The 20,500-nt window shown below is 32.6% G+C and overlaps 3 protein-coding genes across 4 annotated transcripts; 2 read left to right on the forward strand and 1 right to left on the reverse strand.

Annotated features, from left to right (window-relative positions):
- The first annotated feature begins 1,374 nt into the window (after positions 1–1,374).
- On the forward strand, positions 1,375–1,776 carry LOC113862185 (uncharacterized mitochondrial protein AtMg00240-like). The gene has a single exon (XM_027495303.1). It carries the CDS (start codon positions 1,375–1,377, stop codon positions 1,774–1,776), a length of 402 nt encoding a protein of 133 aa, XP_027351104.1.
- A 4,470-nt stretch (positions 1,777–6,246) lies between these two features.
- Positions 6,247–16,093, forward strand: LOC113862664 (rhomboid-like protein 20). Of its 2 annotated transcripts, none has more exons than XM_027495771.1 (8): positions 6,247–6,390; positions 6,534–6,634; positions 7,098–7,238; positions 7,470–7,536; positions 11,573–11,724; positions 11,813–11,914; positions 13,240–13,362; positions 14,824–16,093. In XM_027495771.1, the coding sequence occupies exons 1-8, from the start codon at positions 6,366–6,368 to the stop codon at positions 14,989–14,991; spliced, it is 879 nt and encodes a 292-aa protein (XP_027351572.1). In that variant the 5' UTR covers positions 6,247–6,365; the 3' UTR covers positions 14,992–16,093. The 2 variants fall into 2 exon arrangements, with proteins under 2 accessions (XP_027351572.1, XP_027351573.1); XM_027495772.1 differs by having other exon boundaries at positions 6,249–6,390; positions 13,240–13,323; positions 14,824–15,449.
- LOC113862663 (dual specificity protein phosphatase 12-like) lies at positions 15,956–19,742 on the reverse strand. Its single transcript, XM_027495770.1, has 6 exons — positions 19,227–19,742; positions 19,084–19,136; positions 18,564–18,628; positions 18,374–18,452; positions 16,971–17,276; positions 15,956–16,672 (listed from the first exon to the last, which is right to left on the reverse strand). The coding sequence occupies exons 1-6, from the start codon at positions 19,634–19,636 to the stop codon at positions 16,518–16,520; spliced, it is 1,068 nt and encodes a 355-aa protein (XP_027351571.1). The 5' UTR covers positions 19,637–19,742; the 3' UTR covers positions 15,956–16,517.
- Positions 19,743–20,500: the final 758 nt, after the last annotated feature.

The following is a 20,500-nucleotide window of genomic DNA, read 5'->3' on the forward strand; positions in this document are numbered from 1 at the left end:
CTCATGAAATCTAAGAGTGAAACTAAAGATCTTATTGAGAATTTTATAATTATAGTTTATGCACAATTTGGTAAAAGAATCAAATGTATTAGATCAGATAATGGAACTCAATTTGTTAAGCATCTTGCATATGCTAAGCATGACATCATGCACCAAACATCTTGTGTGGAGACTCCACAATAGAACTCTATTGTTGAAAGGAAGTACAGGCACATTCTTAATGTAATTAGTCCTATTGTTTCATTCTCATATGGCAAAGGTATTCTGAGGATTTGCTGTCAAGCATGCAGTATACCTCATTAATAGACTTCTATCACCAATCTTGCAAGGTAAGAGTCCTTTTCAATTATTTTACAATGAAGCACCTACTTTGCTTGATCTTAAAATTTTTGGTAGTCTTTGCTATACTTCTACCTAAATCCAAAATAGATCCAAACTTGATAGTAGGGCTAGAAAATGTGTTTTTCTAGGATATAAAGCTGGTACAAAAGTGTATATAATAATGGATCTTATCTGTAGGCAGTTACATGTTAGCAAGAATGTTATTTTTTATGAAGATAGATTCACATACAAACATACTATTTCTGAAAATATCTCTCATGTTGACAATATTTTTTTTGATTTTTTTTTCCTCAAGACATTGCTATCAAATTTGATCATTAGGTTGAAGTAATGAATGATGAAATACAAGCTTTAACTGAAAATGGGACCTGGTCTATAGTCTCTTTCCCTATAAAAAAGACTCCGATTGGTTCTAAATGGGTTTATAAAATCAAATACAAATCAAATGGTTCTATTGAAATATATAAAGCCAAGCTTATGGCTAAAGGGTATAATCAAATAGAAGGGTTAGATGACTTTGACTGTTTGACAGCTTTGCTCCTGTTGCTAAATGAGTATCGTTAGACTTCTTTTGGCCATTGCCTCCTGCCAAAATTGGCATCTTTGTCAATTAGATATTAATAATGCCTTTTTGCATGGCTATCTAGAAGAGGATGTTTACATGACTATTCCTCAAGGAATCCCTTCACTTGGTCCTAATTATGTATGTAAACTTCATACTTACCTTACTTCTCTTGGCTATCATCAATCTCAACATGATCATTCTTTGTTTACTAAGCTTTCTAACAATCATTTTACTGTCATATTGATTTATGTTGATGACTTGATTTTGGCTAGAACTAATACCATAGAAATTCAATTTGTTAAGCAACAACTTCACAGCAAATTTAAAATAAGATTTGGGCCATCTGAAATATTTCCTTGGCTTGGAGGTGGCTCGGTCTCAAATTGGTATTACTATTTCTCAAAGAAAATATACTTTAGATCTTCTTTCTGATTGGGTATATTGCAGCTAAACCAGTCTCAACCCCCATGGTTAAATTCTCCAAGAAACAGGAGTTGAATACTCAACCCTATCATGATGCCCCTGGTTATAGAAGACTAATTAGGAAGCTTCTTTACTTAACAACAACCAAACCTGACATTGCTTTTTCTATGCAACAACTTAGCCAGTTTATGTCCTGTCCCACTAACTCACATCATCAAGCTGTTGTTCGGATTCTTAGGTACTTAAAAGGTGTCATTGACCAAGGAATCTTCTATCCAGCTACATCCTCTCTACAACTTAAAGCTTTTAGCGATTTTGATTGGGGGACTTATTCAGGGACTCAACAATCAATCACTAGTTATTACATATTTCTGGGTGATTCTCTCATATCATGGAAATCCAAGAAGCAGCCCACTATATTGGAATCTTCCTCCAAGGCTGAATAGAGAGTCTTGGCTTCCACTGTCTATGAGTTTCAATGGTTGACATATTTACTTTAAGACTTGAAAATTCCTTTCATCACTCCTTCATTACTATACTGTGATAGTCAGTTTGCCCGTCATATAGCTCACAATGATGTCTTCCATGAACGTACGAAACATATAGAGATTGACTGCCACCTAGTTCGGGAAAAGCTTCATGCTAAACTTTTTCATTTGCTACCAATTTCAACTCGTGAGCAAACTGCTGATATCATGACTAAGGCTCTTGATTCTTCTCATTTTTCTTATTTGGTTTCCAAGTTGGGAGTAATAAACATATACCCTCCAGGTTGAATGGAGTATTGACGCTAATAATAATTAGTAATCAGTTTTGATATTCTAAAGATATGTTTTGTTATTATTTAGTTTTGATTAGATCCTTCTAGATACGGCTTTATTTCTAGTTATGTTAACCTTTTGTATAAATTTCTTTCTCCTTTGTAATATAGAGTATTCATAATCAATAATAATTTTTCTTTTAGTTTGTATTAACTCTTTTTAGAGAATGCTAATCAATATCATAAAAGTATTAGTTAAGAAATTAAAAATAAAAAAGAATTTTTTTTAATAATACATTATACAATGATTTATGATAAAAATAATTAATGCTCTTAGATATGTGTTACCAAGATCGTTTCATATAAATTATGGGATTGAAATCTATATTGATTTTTGGATTTGGTGTGATAAAAGGGAGTCTTGTAGTGGTTGGTTAGTGTGAGGTAAAGGTGATGATGATGATGTGGGGTTCAAGATATAGATAGATGTGATGGTGGTGGATGGAAGCAAATTTGCCTTACTCATTAGGGATGAAGTGTTTTTTATGGTGGTTTGCTTGGGAGAAGTGGTGTAATGCATGTTCATAGTGTCATATTGATTGACTCAGAAGTTAGGCAGATATATCTTGCGTCTAGTTTGGTGATGAAGTTTGGATTGTGATTGGTGTTATTTGGGTAACAATTTTGAAAGGAGTTATGACTGGTAACGAAGGTTTTAGGGAATGGTTGGTGAACAGATGCACGTGGGCACCATATTTGGATCACCTTCAACAAATCATGGTATGTTCTTTTCAAGGAATGCAAAAATAAAAATAAAAAATGCTAATTAAAGACTAAAGTATAGATTAAAAAAATAAAGAATGTGCCTTCTTTGCTAATGAAGAAGGAAATCTTATAAGTACAATGTAAATTAAAAAGTAAAGTTTAGTTAATGAAATTGTGCTAGAGATTAGTAAATAACCTTTCTAACATGTGCACTCAAGTCTTCAGCCATAAGTATAACTTTAATATAGACATCAATTTAGGATCTAGAAAATTTCATAAAGTTTCTCATTTTTTAAGAGATCTCATGTCTATTTAGCTCCTCTTTACTTAGGGTTTAGGGTGGTTTGTCAAGAATGGTATATCTATTAAGATTTTGAACAATTGAATTTCTAATATTAGTAAATTGTCTAATCATGCTTTAGCTTATGTTTCTAATTTGAACATAGATTCTCTTGTTGGCCTATTTGTTGAAAAAGGGGAGTGGGATTAGGAGAGAATCTCTTTTGTTCTCTCTGACCAAATCTATCATCTTATAACTCAAATTAGTCCTCCTAATATATCTAGTGGATCTAACATAGTCTATTGGAATGCCAAAAAGAATGAAGTTTTTTCAATTAAATCAACTCATCAATTAATTTATAATTTTGTCCATCAGTCTAGTAATAGTTATGTTTTATTTTAAACTATATGGCCCTGGAAAGGCCCTGCTAAAGTTATTTTTTTTTTGCTCTGAAAATTAGCCCATAGAAAATTACTCACAAATGATGAGATATTTAGACGTGGTATGATTGATTTCCCAACCTGTATTAGGTGTAGGGAAGGTTTTGAAACTATTATGCATATTTTGAGATATTGTTTCTATGCTAAAAAAGTCTGACATTATTTTATTTTACTTGATCAATGGGCATCAATTCTTTAGTAAGGGTTTATATGACTGGATGTTATCAAATTTGTCTTTCTTTCATTCATGAATTTTCAAAATTAGAGTATGATGTTTGTTGTCAATGTTTGGAACCTTTGAAAGGATATAAATGAATTTATTTTTCAGAACTCCTCTGTCTCTCCTACTAATTTAACTCAAAAAATTCTTCATGATACTAATTTTTTCTTCTATTGTTGCAGTGATAAAGTCAAACCTATATCTAAGTTAGTCTCTGGTCATGGTAAGGTCAGATGGATTCCTCCTCCTCTAGACCATTTGAAATTACAGCAGCTTGGAGCCTTGTTCTCTTACTATGGCTGAGTTATGGGACATTTTCCAAGGAATTCAGGTGGTGATTAAATATAGAGTGAAGACTGTCTAAATAGAAAGTGACTCCAAAGAGACCATTAACCTTATTTTGAATGTCCAACAACCCTCTCACCCCTTGTTCCATTTAATTTGTAACATTAGAGAGACTTTAAAATCTATTAGCTTTGTTAGATTTGTTCATATTTGTAGAGAGGTTTACTATGCTGATTGTCTAACTAAGATAGGACTTAATCTCTTATCTGTTATATTTTAGTTTGATATTTTTCCCTCCTTCTTATCTCCTTCTTAAATATAAACACTACCAGCTTATAGTTTTCTTATATTACCATGGTAAGTGATATCTCACTATTAATAATATTATTTTTAACATTAAAATTTCACTTTTTTAAGATAAAATGCTTATTATAAAAGGTACAATACAAAATCATAACTATTAAATAAATGTTACTAATTTCATAATCTATATTCTTTATCATAATTTTATTACAAATATATTAGTTCGTAATTATAATATTATAATTTATTTATTAACTATACTTTTATATTTGAGAAATCAAAATTTATTAAAGATTATCAACGGATTTGAATTTAGTAGGAGATTATGTTCTTAGAAAATGGTGAATTAGATTCATATCTTTATTAAAAAAAATTAATAATTAATACTTACTGTAATTTAAATAATATTATCTTTTAATTATAAAATGTATGGGTAAAAAATTGAAAAAAAATTGCTAGAGATTTGAATATTTTTAAAATTTTAATATTAAATCATAAATTTATAACACATAAACTACATTTTGTTTTATAATCTAAGTCTTTTTAGGGATAGTGTGGTATAATAAAGGCATGTGAAGTAGCAAGCAAATAATTTTAGTGCTAGTAATAATGGTAATAACAACGATAATTATAAGAATAGCACAACTAATGATAGTTAAAAATGTGGCAACAACAATGATAATAACTATAACACTAAAATCTAAAATAATGATGAATACTATACTTGTGTGTATTTTAGGTAAATTAGACAAAATTGATTGATTGATTGATTTGATAGGCTAGCTTGAGCCTACCTCCAAAACTTATTAAATAGATTTAATCATGTTTAATTTGTTTGATGAATTTGATTCTAATAATTGTTGTTATTGTTATCACTTACTATCATCATTTAAATCACCATTATAACATTTCTATAATTATTGTACTATCATAACTATTACCATTTGTCACTGTCATCATCATTGCCACTATTGTTGTTATTATCACTAATATCATAAGTTATTATCACTACCATTAATATGCTTCTTATCTTTGTCAATTATTACTTGTTAATTCTTATCATCATTATACTTATCACTCATTATCACTACTCAATAATCATTGTCTCAAATATATAACTTTAGTCACAACAATTATAATCATTATCATTACAATTATTATTGTTATTATCACAACTATATTTATTATTGGTATAACTTTTACCATTTTTATTGTCATTTTTATGACTATCATATCTCGTGATACTATTATTGTCAATTCTACTACTATTATTATTGCCACTAATATTATATTCAAGTCATTGCCATTATCACTAACACACTTGTTACTATGTTTCAACTACTACTTTTATCATCACAAGTTTATTATGTTACTATTATTTTTCTCTCTTTTATCTTTAACTTTATCTTCACTTTAATGCTAAACAAACTTAATTTAAATATAAAATTATAAAATTTAAAATAATAAGACTAAAATCTGGTCTTATGTTTTAAAAATTTTCAAAATTTAAAACTAACAACAGTTTTGAAGGAAACATATTATTTTTTTGAAATAACTAAAATCAAATACTTTTAAATTGAATAAAAATTATTTTAATTTAATTTCAACTGAATGTTTTCATTTTAAAATTTATATTTAAAAATAAAAATTAAAAACTAGCAATAACTTGTAACATATCCTTAATTTTGTGATGTAAATAAAAATAAGTAAATAAATAAACAAGAAAATAAGCCGCCTAGCTCCTTCAACCAAGGAGGTTGTTAAGAGAACAGAAGGTTCCAAAGAAGTCATTCAAAATCACTTTTTTATTTTCCCTTTCCACTAATATAAGCAAATTTAATTAATAAATAATTGCTTCAATATAAACGAAACTGAGGAAGAAAGAATCGAACAGAATAGAGAAGAGAAGGCAAGTTTGCAAGGCGAAAAAAAGAGAAAAATAACTGAAGAAAAAGGTCGTTGCTTTTTACTTCAGTGCGAAGATGAACGGAGGTCCATCTGGTTTCAGTGCGTCAATTCTCTTTCCCGAACCGTATAATCATCCGGGGTGTTCATTTTTCACACCCCTTTACCTTTTTGGTCACAACGTTTTTCTCTTTTTGATTCGTGTTTATATTCAAATGCTTAGTTATGTGTGTGTTTGTTCACAGCAAATGCTCCTGTCACAAGGGCTTTTATCATCGCTTCGGCGCTCTTCACAATCTTCTTCGGGATCCAAGGCCGTTTCAACACTCTGGGGTTGTCTTATCAGGTGCCCCTTTTGCCTTTTCTTTTTAATTTTTCAAATTTTTTTGTTAATTAGCCTCAATGTGTTATTTTTCGAATGCTTATGCAACTGGATTTTGCATGTGTGTTATAGGAATGAATTAGGTCAGTCATCGGTTTTCGAATTTTGATTTTGATCTTTTGGGTTTATTTAAATTGAGTGTGTTGGTTTAGGTTATGATTTTGATTTGTTTAAATTGCCTGGCTTGATGTCAATTTGTGATGATATGGTTATATAGGAATCTCCATCTATGTAAGTTTGAGATTCAGATTCATTTGATGTTATTAATGAACAAATCTGGTGGGAGGGTTAACACTTCTTAGTCATTATATTCCTTCTAGAGTATTTAAACACTAGAAACACTGCAACTTTGTTATCTTTTACACAGACCTGAACTTATGATGCATTAACTATATAGTCTTAACCCATTCTCTTCTCCTTCGGGCAGGATATTTTTGGAAAGTTTCGCCTTTGGAAGTTGATCATGTCCACACTTTCCTTCTCATCAACACCGGAGTTGATGTTTGGACTGTATTTGCTGTATTATTTCAGGGTCTTTGAGAGACAAATAGGTTCCAATAAATACTCGGTAAGTAAATTTGTAATTTGTAAGTTTATATTCAGGAGTTTATATGTTATCTCTATAGATATATTTTCTTATCCAATTTCTGGTTAATAAAAAAATGTTAGGTATATGATTTGTTAGATTGATTGCACATTAATTCCATTGACACCTTACATGCCTGGGGGAGGAGGGTAATGTTTTGCTCTGTGTACCTTGTGTGGGGTTTTGATATGTCAGTGTGTCCTCTTTATGCAGGTCTTTATCCTGTTCTCCATATTAACTTCACTACTGTTAGAGGTCCTTACAATAGCTCTTTTAAAAGGTATTATTTTCAATATTGGCCTTTATATATGCCTTTTTTTACCACTTTAACTTTAACTTTGATTAATCTCTGTATATGCTATTATGCATTTGCTTGTGCATATTACTTCTATTCATGTGCTGAATTTTCCTTCTCGACTGTTTTTGTTCATCTTGTACTTTTATTTTTAAACTTTTTTGACATTTGATGAGCTTTTTCAAATACCAATTTAGTGAGGAATACATATGACAGGATATATGATTTTCCATTTCTGTGGAACCTCCCTTCATAAGATATTTTAGTGCAGATATAATTTTGAACTTCGGTAATTTAAAGAGGTTTGATGCCTTCATGTCTTAATGCTATTTAGGCAAGGCTGAGCAAACTGCTTGACAATACACAATTTGGAGGTACATAAAGTGATAAACATGACTTTTTAAAACTTGAGGCCTTCATTTCACACTGGGTGTTAAAAATTTAAGTCTTCAAATTATTATAATTTTCAAAACTGTTTCAATTTTCTTTTGATTTAAAGGGCCTAGGGTCATTGTTTGTGTCAGTAGCTTGTATCATTAAGTGAATGAATTTCGGGACATTTGACATTATACTATCAGACCTGTTCAATTAATTATTTCCTTATATCTAATATTAATATATGATATGAGTTTGGTATTAGTTAGGTAAAATACATTACTAACTTATTGAACTACTAAAAATGTGCCCTAATCATGTGATTATTTTACTTCAAAATGCCTACCATCAACTTGTTATCATTTTCCATTCTAAAGTGTAAACAGGTTCTTAAGTTGGATGCTTTTCTTGGGGTTCAGGCTGATATGTAAACATGGAGTGTGAGGATTCAATTTACTGATGACACTATTTTTTCTGCCTGTAAATAGTATCCTATATTTGTTGTCTGTTTCAGATCTATAAATTCAAGTTGATATTTTTTCATTTGTTGGTAAATGTCCATATATCTAAACAAGTTTGATGGCATGAATTCATATACATGAATGAATTACATTAAGGTAGTTTCTCTAGCCAAACCATTTAATCTAATTCTGGCCAGAAAGATGGTTTATGCCAGTTCGGATGACAAGATGATGTGAGAGAAGAATAACAATTGTTTCGTTATGAATAAGTTTTGAGAATACCACTACATTTGAGGCATCTTGTATACTTCTATGCTTGATCTTAATTGTGTAGCAAGGAATGATCAAATGGGCGAGTAGCTAAATGCAAGAGTCAAAACTATGTTAAAGCTAAAGATTATTTTAATTTCAAAATTTGAGGAGTGTCAGTTGGTGCTTTTATAATGGTGTACTGACATGTTTATGTTCATAAGGTTAAGATTGTGCTTTATTTTAACTGCTCACCTGAAAAAATAAGGTCAGTAGCACGTTACTGAAAAAGGGTATTTATATGAGATTGCTCTGTGAGCATATGGCTGATTATTCCTGAAACACAAAGGTTGACCAGTTCTTTTTGTGTTTGATATTAACATCACAAGAGTTATTTGTGGATATCCCACATTGAGTTAAAATAGAATGCATCTAAGGTGTATTTGTGAAAGGTAGTGATTAAGGTTCTTCCCTAAGGAATTCTGTTTCTATTGGGAAGAAAAGGCTAAGCCAGTGACTGGCAGTTTCAATGAGCTAAACACTTGCAAGAAACTCAACAAGTTGGCTTGGCTTTTCGTAGCAGAGATAGAATAAAGCATCCATAAAGATGCTTACTGCCTAGTCTTGATTCAACCACCTCCACTGTGGCATCCATGTAGATACTGTTACATTCTCTTGAACCATAGTAACATAATATATTTTATTTTGATCAAACCTATGACTCATTTATTTCTCTAATACCTAATCACTTGCTCATTTGCTTAATGAGGCAAACTGCCTTATCCATACACTTCCTAAAGATGGTTCAAGAGCTTTTCCAAAAAGAGTAGGTAACTTGATTCCTAATTTCTTGTAGTCAATATCTTTTCTTCATCTGTGTAATTAAAGAGTAAGTATATTTCACATTTAATTTTCACTGAGTTTGTAAGCCCATTAAACTCTGAAGGGTAAAGTTTGTCAGAAACCATTTTCAAAAACAATTTGTTTTTACAAAAGAATTTATCTGAATATAAAAGAGAGGCACAAAAGTAAGAGAATAAGAAAACCTCAAGAACTTGACCAAGACAGAAGTAAAAAGACTAAAAAGCTAAGATGAGTAAGATGCAACTTAGCACACCAATCAATTAAACATTTGAAATCAGGAATATATGCCTTGCTTCTAAGGGTGAAGAACGAAGTATTCTTCCATGTACGAATATTTTAGGGCATTCATGTGGTTCAAACATAGAAATTCCTAGTGACTATGTCTATTAATAATCAGCATGGTTGATTTATCTGTTATTCTGAACAGTGAGCATCTGTAATAATTATTCGCTATCCACACAACAGACATCCACCTATTTTTAATGAATAGTTTTTAGTTAAACACTCTTTGCCTTAAGCAGTTATGCCTAATAGCTTAAGGTTTTGTGATAGTCATTCCTGTTGATCATTTTAGTATGGAAGGAGGAAGAAAGGGGAAAGAAATGCATGGAATAATAAAATTATATTGATATTTGGCATGAAGGATGTATTGTAAAATACAATGCATTGACCCATATTTATACTAACATTAAATTCCTAATATAATTAAGTAAGGAAACTATTCATGCAATATAATGAAATATGGAAACAATTCCTAAGAGATCATCTATAATACACTATAGTATTTTGGGATACAATATTATTGTTGAGGTATTTTCTTGATATTCTAACAGTTCCTTGACTTGACATGAAATAGCAGCCTGTTTGATTTACAGTCAGGATTTTGTTCTTTTCAGCGTCGATTCTTCTATTTGAATTCCAACACATTGTACAGTGGGCTCATGCTTTATGTTTTGTTCAAGCCCAAAGGGCTTTCACATAACGGGGTGTTTTAGAGACAAAAAATCTTTGGCATACTTCTAACTAAACTGTAGCTCAAATATCATAAGTATCATGACAATTGACAACCTCATAACTAGTGAATCATCTTCATTTGAGAAGTCATCCTTTTGAAGGCCTGAAAGGTTACTTATTTAGGGATGCCTCAATCATTATAGACATAAGCACAAAATCTCAAATCCTCACACTCTACTTTCAATCTTCAACCTGTGAGATGGTTTTGTATTGAAATCAACACAACAATCCATGGTTACAAAATCTTCCATCAAGAAGTTGGAAAACTAAGAAAACATATTGCTTGTTTATTGTAGAGTTTAGACACTATATTTGCTGGTAATAGCGTATTTTTATGCAGGGATGAAGTTAAGTTGAGTACTTGAAGCTCAAGCTTGAACTCAATTTGTTTAGTTCATTTATAGCTTAATCCCTTTTTCAAATCTTGAAATATTTTCAAGTTTATTAATTTTGTATAATAGACTTTTTCATGCTAGAGAATGAACTAAATTTAAATGAATCGTTAAACATGAAAATTAGGTAATTAAAATTCTTTACATAAAATTAAAATTTGCTGAATCCCCCTTATCTAAACTTTACTTTTTATCATTATACACACACGCATTCACTCACACAAGCTATTTAGGAGCTTTTAGTGTCTAGTCTAAAAAGCATGAACTTAACTCATTTATGTGATTGAGTCTATAGTCAAGCTTGAGCTTGCTTGTTTTTGTAAAACAAACAAGCTTGATTAAGCATTCAAGTATTCAATGAATTGAGTTTAAATAATTCACAAATAGCTCGTCTAATTTATACATGTTGAGATGACCTGTCTTCTTTTTATAGTGCTAGATGCTACTGCACATATTATATAAGAATTTGATAGAGCAGTTTACTGTGTGTAATTTGTGTATTTGAATAATTTAATTAGATAGAGCAATTCAATGCTTAAGATGTTATTATTTGGTCATTTATGTGTGGCTTTGTGCAATTTGATACTTAAAATACTGACCTTCGTTTTCTTTTTAAAAAAGTAACTTGTGTTTATTCTTTGAAAGTTTTATGTCCACCTTTTGCAGATCCTTCAGCAAACCTTGTCACTCCTGGACCTTATGGCCTTATATTTGCTTCATTTGTTCCCTTTTTCTTTGACATTCCTGTTTCAACTCGGTTTCGTGTATTCAGTTTCCTCTTCTCAGACAAGTCATTCATATATCTAGCTGGTCTTCAGGTATTGTTGAACTGCATTGTGCGTGCTTATATAACTTCTGCATGTCTAGAACCATTCAGTGTCTGAAAACTAATATATTTTGTTGTAGCTCCTTTTGTCATCATGGAGAAGGTCCATCTTACCAGGAATGTGTGGCATCCTTGCTGGTTCCTTGTACCGTTTGAATGTCTTTTGCATCCGCAAAGCAAAGGTAATTTAAGCTGAAGTTTGTTTTGTTATTTTAGATTTTAGAAATTACATGTCAGTGGATTCACATGGCTTGTAATTTGTTATCCTTTTATTATGGTCACAAGTTTTCTCTATGGAATATATATATATAAATGTGTTGGGTTTCATTGATATTGTTTTGTTGATCAAAATCAATCTTACTCAAATTAATAACATTTTATATATTAGTATTTCATTAATTTAACTGTTGGATTGAAAGGTTCCGTCATTCACAACAATTTTTGCAAATTTCACATCAATTCAAGATTACTTTGTGATTCATTAATCCATTGATATATCTTATGATCAACATAAATTATAGTAACTATTTGATCCCACACAGTTATTTAAATTCCAAAAATATAATGAGAAAGATCAACCGTATCCATTACTTATAATTCAATAGTCAACTTGATTTAAGTTGCATCGTCAATATGGAGTTATATATACAAGTACATGCATACCAAAATCACAAAATTGTAATTTAAATTTTTAAAATTTGCTAAAATCAACATATCAATTACTCTCAATTAAATAGTCAGATGGGTTAATCAGCTTTTATTTGGAATATGCATATTTTGAACTTTGTTTCTTGGAGGTAAAACCAATTTTGAAATCTTTCTAGTATTAATGGACACTAAATGCCTGTTTGCATTGCTAACAAAAGTACAAAACACAGTTTGGCTGAAGCAAGATTTTTGGGGTTTGGGCAACTTATCTTGGAGGCTGTTTTTGCTTTGAAAAGTAAGAAAACTTCATTTACAAAGTAAACCAAACAAGGCTTATGATTGGGCATTTGACTGTCTTATTAAGATCACAATTTTAGGATAAAACCGTGGAACTTCACATTCTTGCAATGCATTATATAACTCTATAAATCCATCTTGAATCTTCCATGGGCATTATGTAGGACTTACAGATTAGATGCTGCCTGCCCTTTTAGCTGTAAACCAAATGCTAGCTAGGAATCACACTCATATTTTACAATAGACAGCGATAATAAATTATGATCTTGTCTAACAATGAATTTGACTCCACCATGTACTTCCTGCATTTGGTTCATTGTCAAGGAATATACATCCGTTTAGTGTCTACATGCAAGTCTGCTATATGGTGTATATTTAAATGTCTTGTTACTCTCCATTGTATTACTCTCATTTATCTACTATTATGAAATGTAATAACCATGAATTTTTTTCTTATCCTCCACACTGTTATTTTCAAAAACTATGTAGTTTAGATTATTATACTTAAAGTGATCACTTGGAAGTTGTTATTTGTTTGTGCTTATGTGATCCTATCCTACAGTTCCCAGAGTTCATCTCATCATTCTTTTCACGAATCTCATTGCCATCTATGGGGAGTCCACGTACATCATCAACAAGGAATGTTGTTGGGAATATACCTTCCTATCCAGCTCGCCAAGTGGAGGCAAGTTTTACTTTATGCCTGTAACTCTTTCATGGTTTCATTTGCATAACTGAAACAGCTGTGCATCTATAATTTTGATGACCCAATCAGCTTTCTATGCAGCCATGAAATGAAGCTGGTTCCCTTTTGAACACTAATGTTAATATTCATAGGCATATTAGCTTGTAGCTTCTGTCAAATCATTTGCTTCTGTTCCTCCAGTATCTTCAATGCAAACTGAACTCATTACAGTTGGTTAGGGCTGGAAGTGAGTCAAGCTAGCTTGCACGATACTTTCATTAAGATTTCAACAAGAAAAGCTCATGGGCTAATGAATTATGCATTTATGCTTGAATTTAATTGAAAATAATGGCTCCTTTGTTGAATGAGTCAAGCTGGAGCATTCCTATGCTCAGCTCATTAGCTTTTGTGGGTGTGTTTGATGTTACTTTTATATCATTAAATGCTTTTTTTCAATTAGAATAGATAAAAATTAGATAAACATTTATTGATTATAGGATTGAGATATCAATTCAAGTAGCTTGTGAGCTAGAAAGTGAGCTGAGCTTAAGCCAGAAAACTGGGCTCAATTTCTTAACAAGCCAAGCTAGACTAAAGTTTAGTTTGGTTAAACTTATCAGTAAGTACTTGAGTAAAAAATTTAGTAGTGAAATAAATCAAACTCCTCTCATAAGTTAAAATCAGCTTTTCTATTTTTTTTAAAGTTTTCTTGTTTAACTTTTCTAAAACTTAAAGAATATAATTTGCTTTTAACTTATGAAAGAAGTTTTATTCAATTTTCATATTGATTTTTTTCCCTTGTATTATCTAGAAGTTAACTCAAACTGGGCTCAAGTTAATCTTGTTCTGGTCAAGCTTAACTTGAGTTAGGCATAGCTCAACGTAGCTCAGCTCACTTCCATTCCTAGAGCTGGTGCATTTTAACCAAGCATGTATGGCTTGGAGACATGCCATGCACCCAGCAAGCATGGGATCCTGGTTTGATCTCTCTGCAACTCCATGAATGCATTTGAGTTGTTGTGGTAGCATCTATTGTGAAAAAATGGTAGAATCTCACTGTAAGTGGTTTTGGCGTCCATGGAGAAGACCTGTTGAAGGTCTAGCAAGTAGAATAGCTCAGATGGAAAATAGCCCTATCTGTAAAGGTAGAGGGAGACTAAGAAAAACTATTGGTGAAACCTTATAGAGGTCAACGACTCACTGGTTTATTTACAAACGTGTTCAGAACAGAATATTGTTATTTGATTTGTTGTAATCTTTTGCCACGGTTGTATTTATTCTTTCAGTGATCCATGTGTGAGATTTACTTTGGTGTTTGAAAATTTTGTCATGCAATTTGATGTAGTAATTATGGCATTATATTCTATGTTAATATTCCTAGAGGAATATGTAGGATTCTGTACATTTTGACAATTATTATCATTATTTTTTGCTGCCCTAAGAATCATCTGTTAACTGCAGAGAAACTATCCTGCTCCAATGCAATCTGCAGTAGAGCCATCGGAGGACTCTATCACTACCCTTGTTTCTATGGGCTTTGACAGGAATTCTGCCAGACAAGCCCTAGTGCAGGCCAGAAATGATGTCAATATAGCCACAAACATCCTACTGGAGGCACAGTCTCACTAATTCCATAAACGTGGCCCATAAATGATTAAAACCAGACCGTTCTGACTTGATAGATGGAAAGCCCATTCATGAAGCATAGGAAATTCACTAATTATGATTTGGGGATGTTTGTGAACTTCAGGCATTCATAGTATCATCCTCAAGGATTCCTCCTTTCCTGGGATCATTTTTTCCACCGTAACGTGAATCTTTAGATATCCATTTTCAGTACTGGCATTGATAGATGAATGAGAACTAGGAGCCTGTACAAAATTTCTTGCAACTTTTGGAAAGCTTGCACATTTATGAAATGTGAATCAGATATCTGTAGTGGCAGGTTCTTCTATGCAGTTTATTTATGAAGCACATGGAGCCCAATTCCATACTGGTCTGTGAAAGCTGTTGAGACTATGTCACTTTGATGAGGACTGCTTACTGTCTATAATGAACTTTATTATACAATCATCCCCTCCCCTCTCACACACACTCATGTTGCACATTGTGGAGGTGCTCTTTAAACTTTCCATCTCTTGCGGTTAATATGGTGTCGTAAAAAATATTGGGATGAGAAATTATCAAGCTTTATGTGGGAAAACTATCCCGAAATTTCTGACCTCAAACTATGAACTTAGTTTATTAATGTTTAAAACCCTCTAAACAAATAAAACTTGACTTGAATTATACAATATGTTTTAACGTAATTCATTGACAAGGTATGGTTATACTGTGCAGAGTACTATTGTATTATGTTTTTATTTGATTGGTGCATTCCCACGCACAAAATTCTCGGGTGAGGGTTCCACGATGCCTCGCTCCGCTTGCTGTATGGTTCAAGTACTACTCAATTAGAAGCAAATTATTTTGACTTCAAGTACTTCCACTGCAACTTACAGAGAGAAATTGATAACGTTTGATGATACGTTCTGCAATTAAGTGTGACCTTAGAGCAATCAAGTTCTTATCCAATTGCCGACAGGCAAAAGATAATTAAATATATATATATATATGATCAGAAGAGGGCATAGTAATCCTGGGAATGAAATACATTCGCATTATAACATCATTGTGGATGCATTTTATGTACCCTTGGGTCGATTTCAACTTTTAGCCAACTTCTTCAAACCGAAGAAAAAATTAGCAGATTAAGAATAGAAAAAACCAGGTACAATGGAGAACACTCATTTTTCTTTCGTAGAGAAGAACATCATTCTTACTGATGGGAGCTACCCTAATATTGGAAAGGCAACTCATGCCTCGCCAATTTACTAGAAATCCATAATCCATAATCTCAAAACATAGCTCCTAAAAGTCATTCTGGAAGAAGCACAGAAGTGTAAGACTGCAATCCTCCCTTTCATAAATGCATTGGTTCAGCCTGAGAAACTGAGCAGATCCAAAGAACAAGATTTGGATCCTTCCTTCCGTAACTTCATTGGCAGTGAACCAGCTTGGAAAACTTGAGCAGAATACAAGTCCAAGAACAATGACAAAATTACAGGTGGCATCCCTTTTTGAGGAATGAGGATATGCATAAAGCCGTGCAAGGGTTACATAGGGCTTATGTCTATCCGGCTTTTGTGGAGTTGAAAAGCTGGGGTTATCCAGCTTCCGCAGCTGCATTGTGTGCCAGCCCAGTTGAAGTATCCTAAACGGGCATCACAATGAGCACAGGACAACTTTCCCTCTAGTGCGCCTTCCTCAACTGAGTCACAAGAGAAATCAGCGAAAAAAATGTCACTTTTATGCATATACCACTGTGTATCATCACACTACCTTACAGTTACATGTATATATATAGAACATTCGGCTCAAATGTAGTCAAGAAAGGCCATCCAGTAAATGTTCCAAGAGAGGCAAGAAAATAGTGATAATTATAAAAGACCATTATTAATCTCTTCTACAAATTATGAGAACATTCTGCAGAAAAGTGCAGCATAAAGTCACGAGCACAGCTCGTTGGAAAGATAGACATTGTAGTTTGTAGTTAAGTGTTTTCTTACCAGCTTTCATCCATCGTAGAGGCTCAATAAATATGGATGAACACTCAGATTCATTGGATTTGTTGAAAGGGTTGCCACTTCTCCGCTTGTGCCACTCAAAGGATGTCTCACCCTCACCAGGAATATGATCTATAACATGTTCTTGCAATGCAACAAGCCGCCGGCACTTCTTACAGCGATAGGTAGGACTACGATTATTTTCTACTTTAGCGGCTCCATCCACCTCTGAAGAAATTTCAACAGGCATGCCAGGATCCGCACCAAGTTTAGAACTGTCTATCCTCAACCCTGAGAAATGATTCTCACCTGAAGAGAGAGAGAGAGAGAGAGAGAGAGAGAGAGAGAGAGATTTCTTTCCTCAGATGGCAAAAATTACCCCATTTTCAATGCTCATAATAGATAAAACGATTGGCAAGAGCACAAAATATCATAACACCAAAACAGCAGCCAGTAGGAATAATTTAACTTAAAAATTGGAAACCTGGGTAAGAAGCTTCATAAATAAAATACAATGATATGAGAGGGGGGAAGATATTGCCATAAATTAGGTCTTACTAGATGAGTCACATGTTATCGTAGTTTTCTCCTATAACCTCAACCTTTTGAAAGCAAGAAATAAAATGAAAAAAAGTTGATATTTTATAATTAAATGTGAAAACAGAAAACATTTTCTCAAACCAAACAATCTCTAATTTTCTCTATCAAAAGTTGTTTCAGAACAGAATTTGGAAGGGGAAGCAACTTTAACACAGTAACATGTAGTCCATGGTTCCTACTTTCTGAAAATTTATAACGGGTATAGTGCCTCTTGATTTATTTATAAAAAGAAAGAACATTGAACATTAGAAGGTGGGTACTAAATTAATTGCATATTATGATAACAAATGACAACAAAAAATATTCACGTCTTCAAAGTGATTAATATAGCCAAATAGTAACCAACTAATTTAAGCTAATATAGGAGGGCAATAGTTTTACAGACAAAGGTCTAAGTTGGCAAAATAACATAAAAGCCAGAAGTGGCCTACGAAAACGAATGGAATGGTCAAACACTGTCTCCAGCAGCACTCACTTACGCACAAGTAAGCCATGTGAATAACCATAATATCTGACCTTGTCTTTAATATTCCCCATAATCCACCCCCCCCCCACCCCAAAAAAAAAAAAGAAGAAAGTAACAAAACAGAAAAAAAATAAAGAATAAAAAATTAGTTGCATCATTACGGGGATGATACATGACAAAAGAAGTAAGAGGTATACCATACACCCCAAAATAATACAAGGTATAGCTTAGAATCACCTATTTCTTCACATCAGTAGTGTTAAAACAAATAATACTGTCTGAAACATACAAGGACATGAGGTACCACAATAACATGGAAGTAAAGGAGATGAAGCCATACCTAGTATTTTTAGACGAAAACGCTTGTATATAGGGCTAGAGTAATCAACCTTGAAACCCATCTCCTCGAACATTTTCAACTAAGATAGTAAAACCCAAAATTAAAAATGTCATAATTCTGATTAGTAAGTTCAATATAAGTTATAAAAGATATCCAAGCCACCATACAAAGTGACCTTTCGTATACACACCTGCTCTAAAAAACCATCGTTGGGACAAACAAATTCACAACTCTGCCTTAACGACTCAAGGGCATCTGCAGTACAGGAAAACACATTTAAAAAGAAAAGAAAAGAACACCATATAAGCTCGAGACACAGATACCCTTCAATTTACTTTAATTTTAAAAATAGGACAAAGGTACGGAGGCCAACTTGAAAAGATACTCATATTAACATTTAACGATACTGAACTAACATCGATGTTAATATTCTAGAGAGCGATGAAACTATCCGGTAGTGCATCTCAGTTTGCTGAGTAAAGCCACTATCATGTACCAAGGAAGCATTTGGAAGAATTTATTTGAACTAAAGAAAAATTAGTTTAAAACATATCTAATCCTTACGGTTTTTTCCTCTTATTTCATCATTAGAATAAGCTTTTCTTCTTTTTCTTCTTATTTCAACCAGCTTCACAGTGAAATCTTATTCAAAAAGTGATTAATTAAGTTGTTCAACCAATCACGACCCAAACAGAGTATTAGTTCCAAACCTTCTCTAGACAGACGTTCGGTCCTCATCAAATACGCCGTAATAACCGCCGCACTGCAACAAACACACGCAAAACCCTTAACACTACGACACACACGAAAATCTCACCGATACAAAGCACTTGAAATTAAAATCGGTTACAACCTTCTGGAAACTCCGGCGAAACAGTGGACCAAAACGGAACCTTCCTTCCGACTGCGATCGATGAAATCGATGCAAACATCCAAGTAATCCAACAAGTCCTCGTTCTCGGTGTCCCTGAGAGGTACGGCCATGCGAACTAGCTTCAAGTCATGGCCGGCGTACTCGACGGAGTAAAGAAGCTTCTCCGGCGGTAGGGCAGACTTGGCGGCGGCGTTGTCGGCGACGTGAACTTTGGCGATGTCCTTGGCGGGGATGGTGAGGCCGGGACGCCATTCGGAGAAGAAGGATATGGAAGCGGAGCTGAGAACGGAGAGGATGTGTGTCACGTGCTGAACGGTGGCGTTTTGGAGAATCTCCGCCGCGTCGCCGATGTTTCCGATCAGAAGATTCTCTCTCACGACGTAAGGCATCACAGGAAAGTTAATTGAAATTCAAATTCGATTGATTCGGTTTCGAAATTTTAATGGACAGTGAGTGTTCGCGTTGCGTGCGGTACTGAGAAACAAAACAAAGAGAAATTAGGGAATCCAACTAAGTCCAGAGGGTTAACTTGGAATAAATAAATAGTGATTGCTCTCTGCATGCTGGGCCCCACGTCTGATTAAACAAGTTAGGAGATGTTTACTTTGAAAATTATAATATTTTCTATTTTTTAAAATATAGTAAAAATAACGTAATATTTTGCAATTGAAAGTACCAAATAATTGAGAATAAATTATTTTTAAAAATAAATAGGCATTTGAATATCTACTTATTTTAAATTTAGTAAAATGTGTTTTGAATTAATTAATTTAGTAGTATTGAGTTAAAAAATAATAATATTTTAAGCGGATACTCTAAAAGTGAATTGAGCAGAATTAATTTTGTGTGTTTGTTTTTAAAAGAATTGTTTTTGGAGAGTAAATAAGATAGAATTTATGAATCTTACTCAATTAATTTCATTTCTACACAAAATTAATTTAAAAAATCTTACAAATAAATTTTTAAGGATTTGTTGATAATTAAAGTATATTTACAGAATAAATGTACTGATTTATTTTAAATTTTTAAAAAATTTATATAATTCTTTTTTTTTACTGTAAAATTAAAATGAAATAATATTTATAGCTTTTTCCTATATTTTCTGAAAACTCATTCAATTCTATTATGTTTAAATTGATATTTTATCTCCACGGAACGGGATTTGAGACCAAAACAATATGTATTATCAGTGTACTCGTAATGAAAAGTTTGTCTTAATATCTCAATCCTTATAAATATTTTTAAATTTTGAT

This window comes from Abrus precatorius, unplaced genomic scaffold, assembly GCF_003935025.1.
Source record: "Abrus precatorius isolate BTA unplaced genomic scaffold, Abrus_2018 Scaffold3, whole genome shotgun sequence".
Lineage (NCBI taxonomy): Eukaryota > Viridiplantae > Streptophyta > Magnoliopsida > Fabales > Fabaceae > Abrus > Abrus precatorius.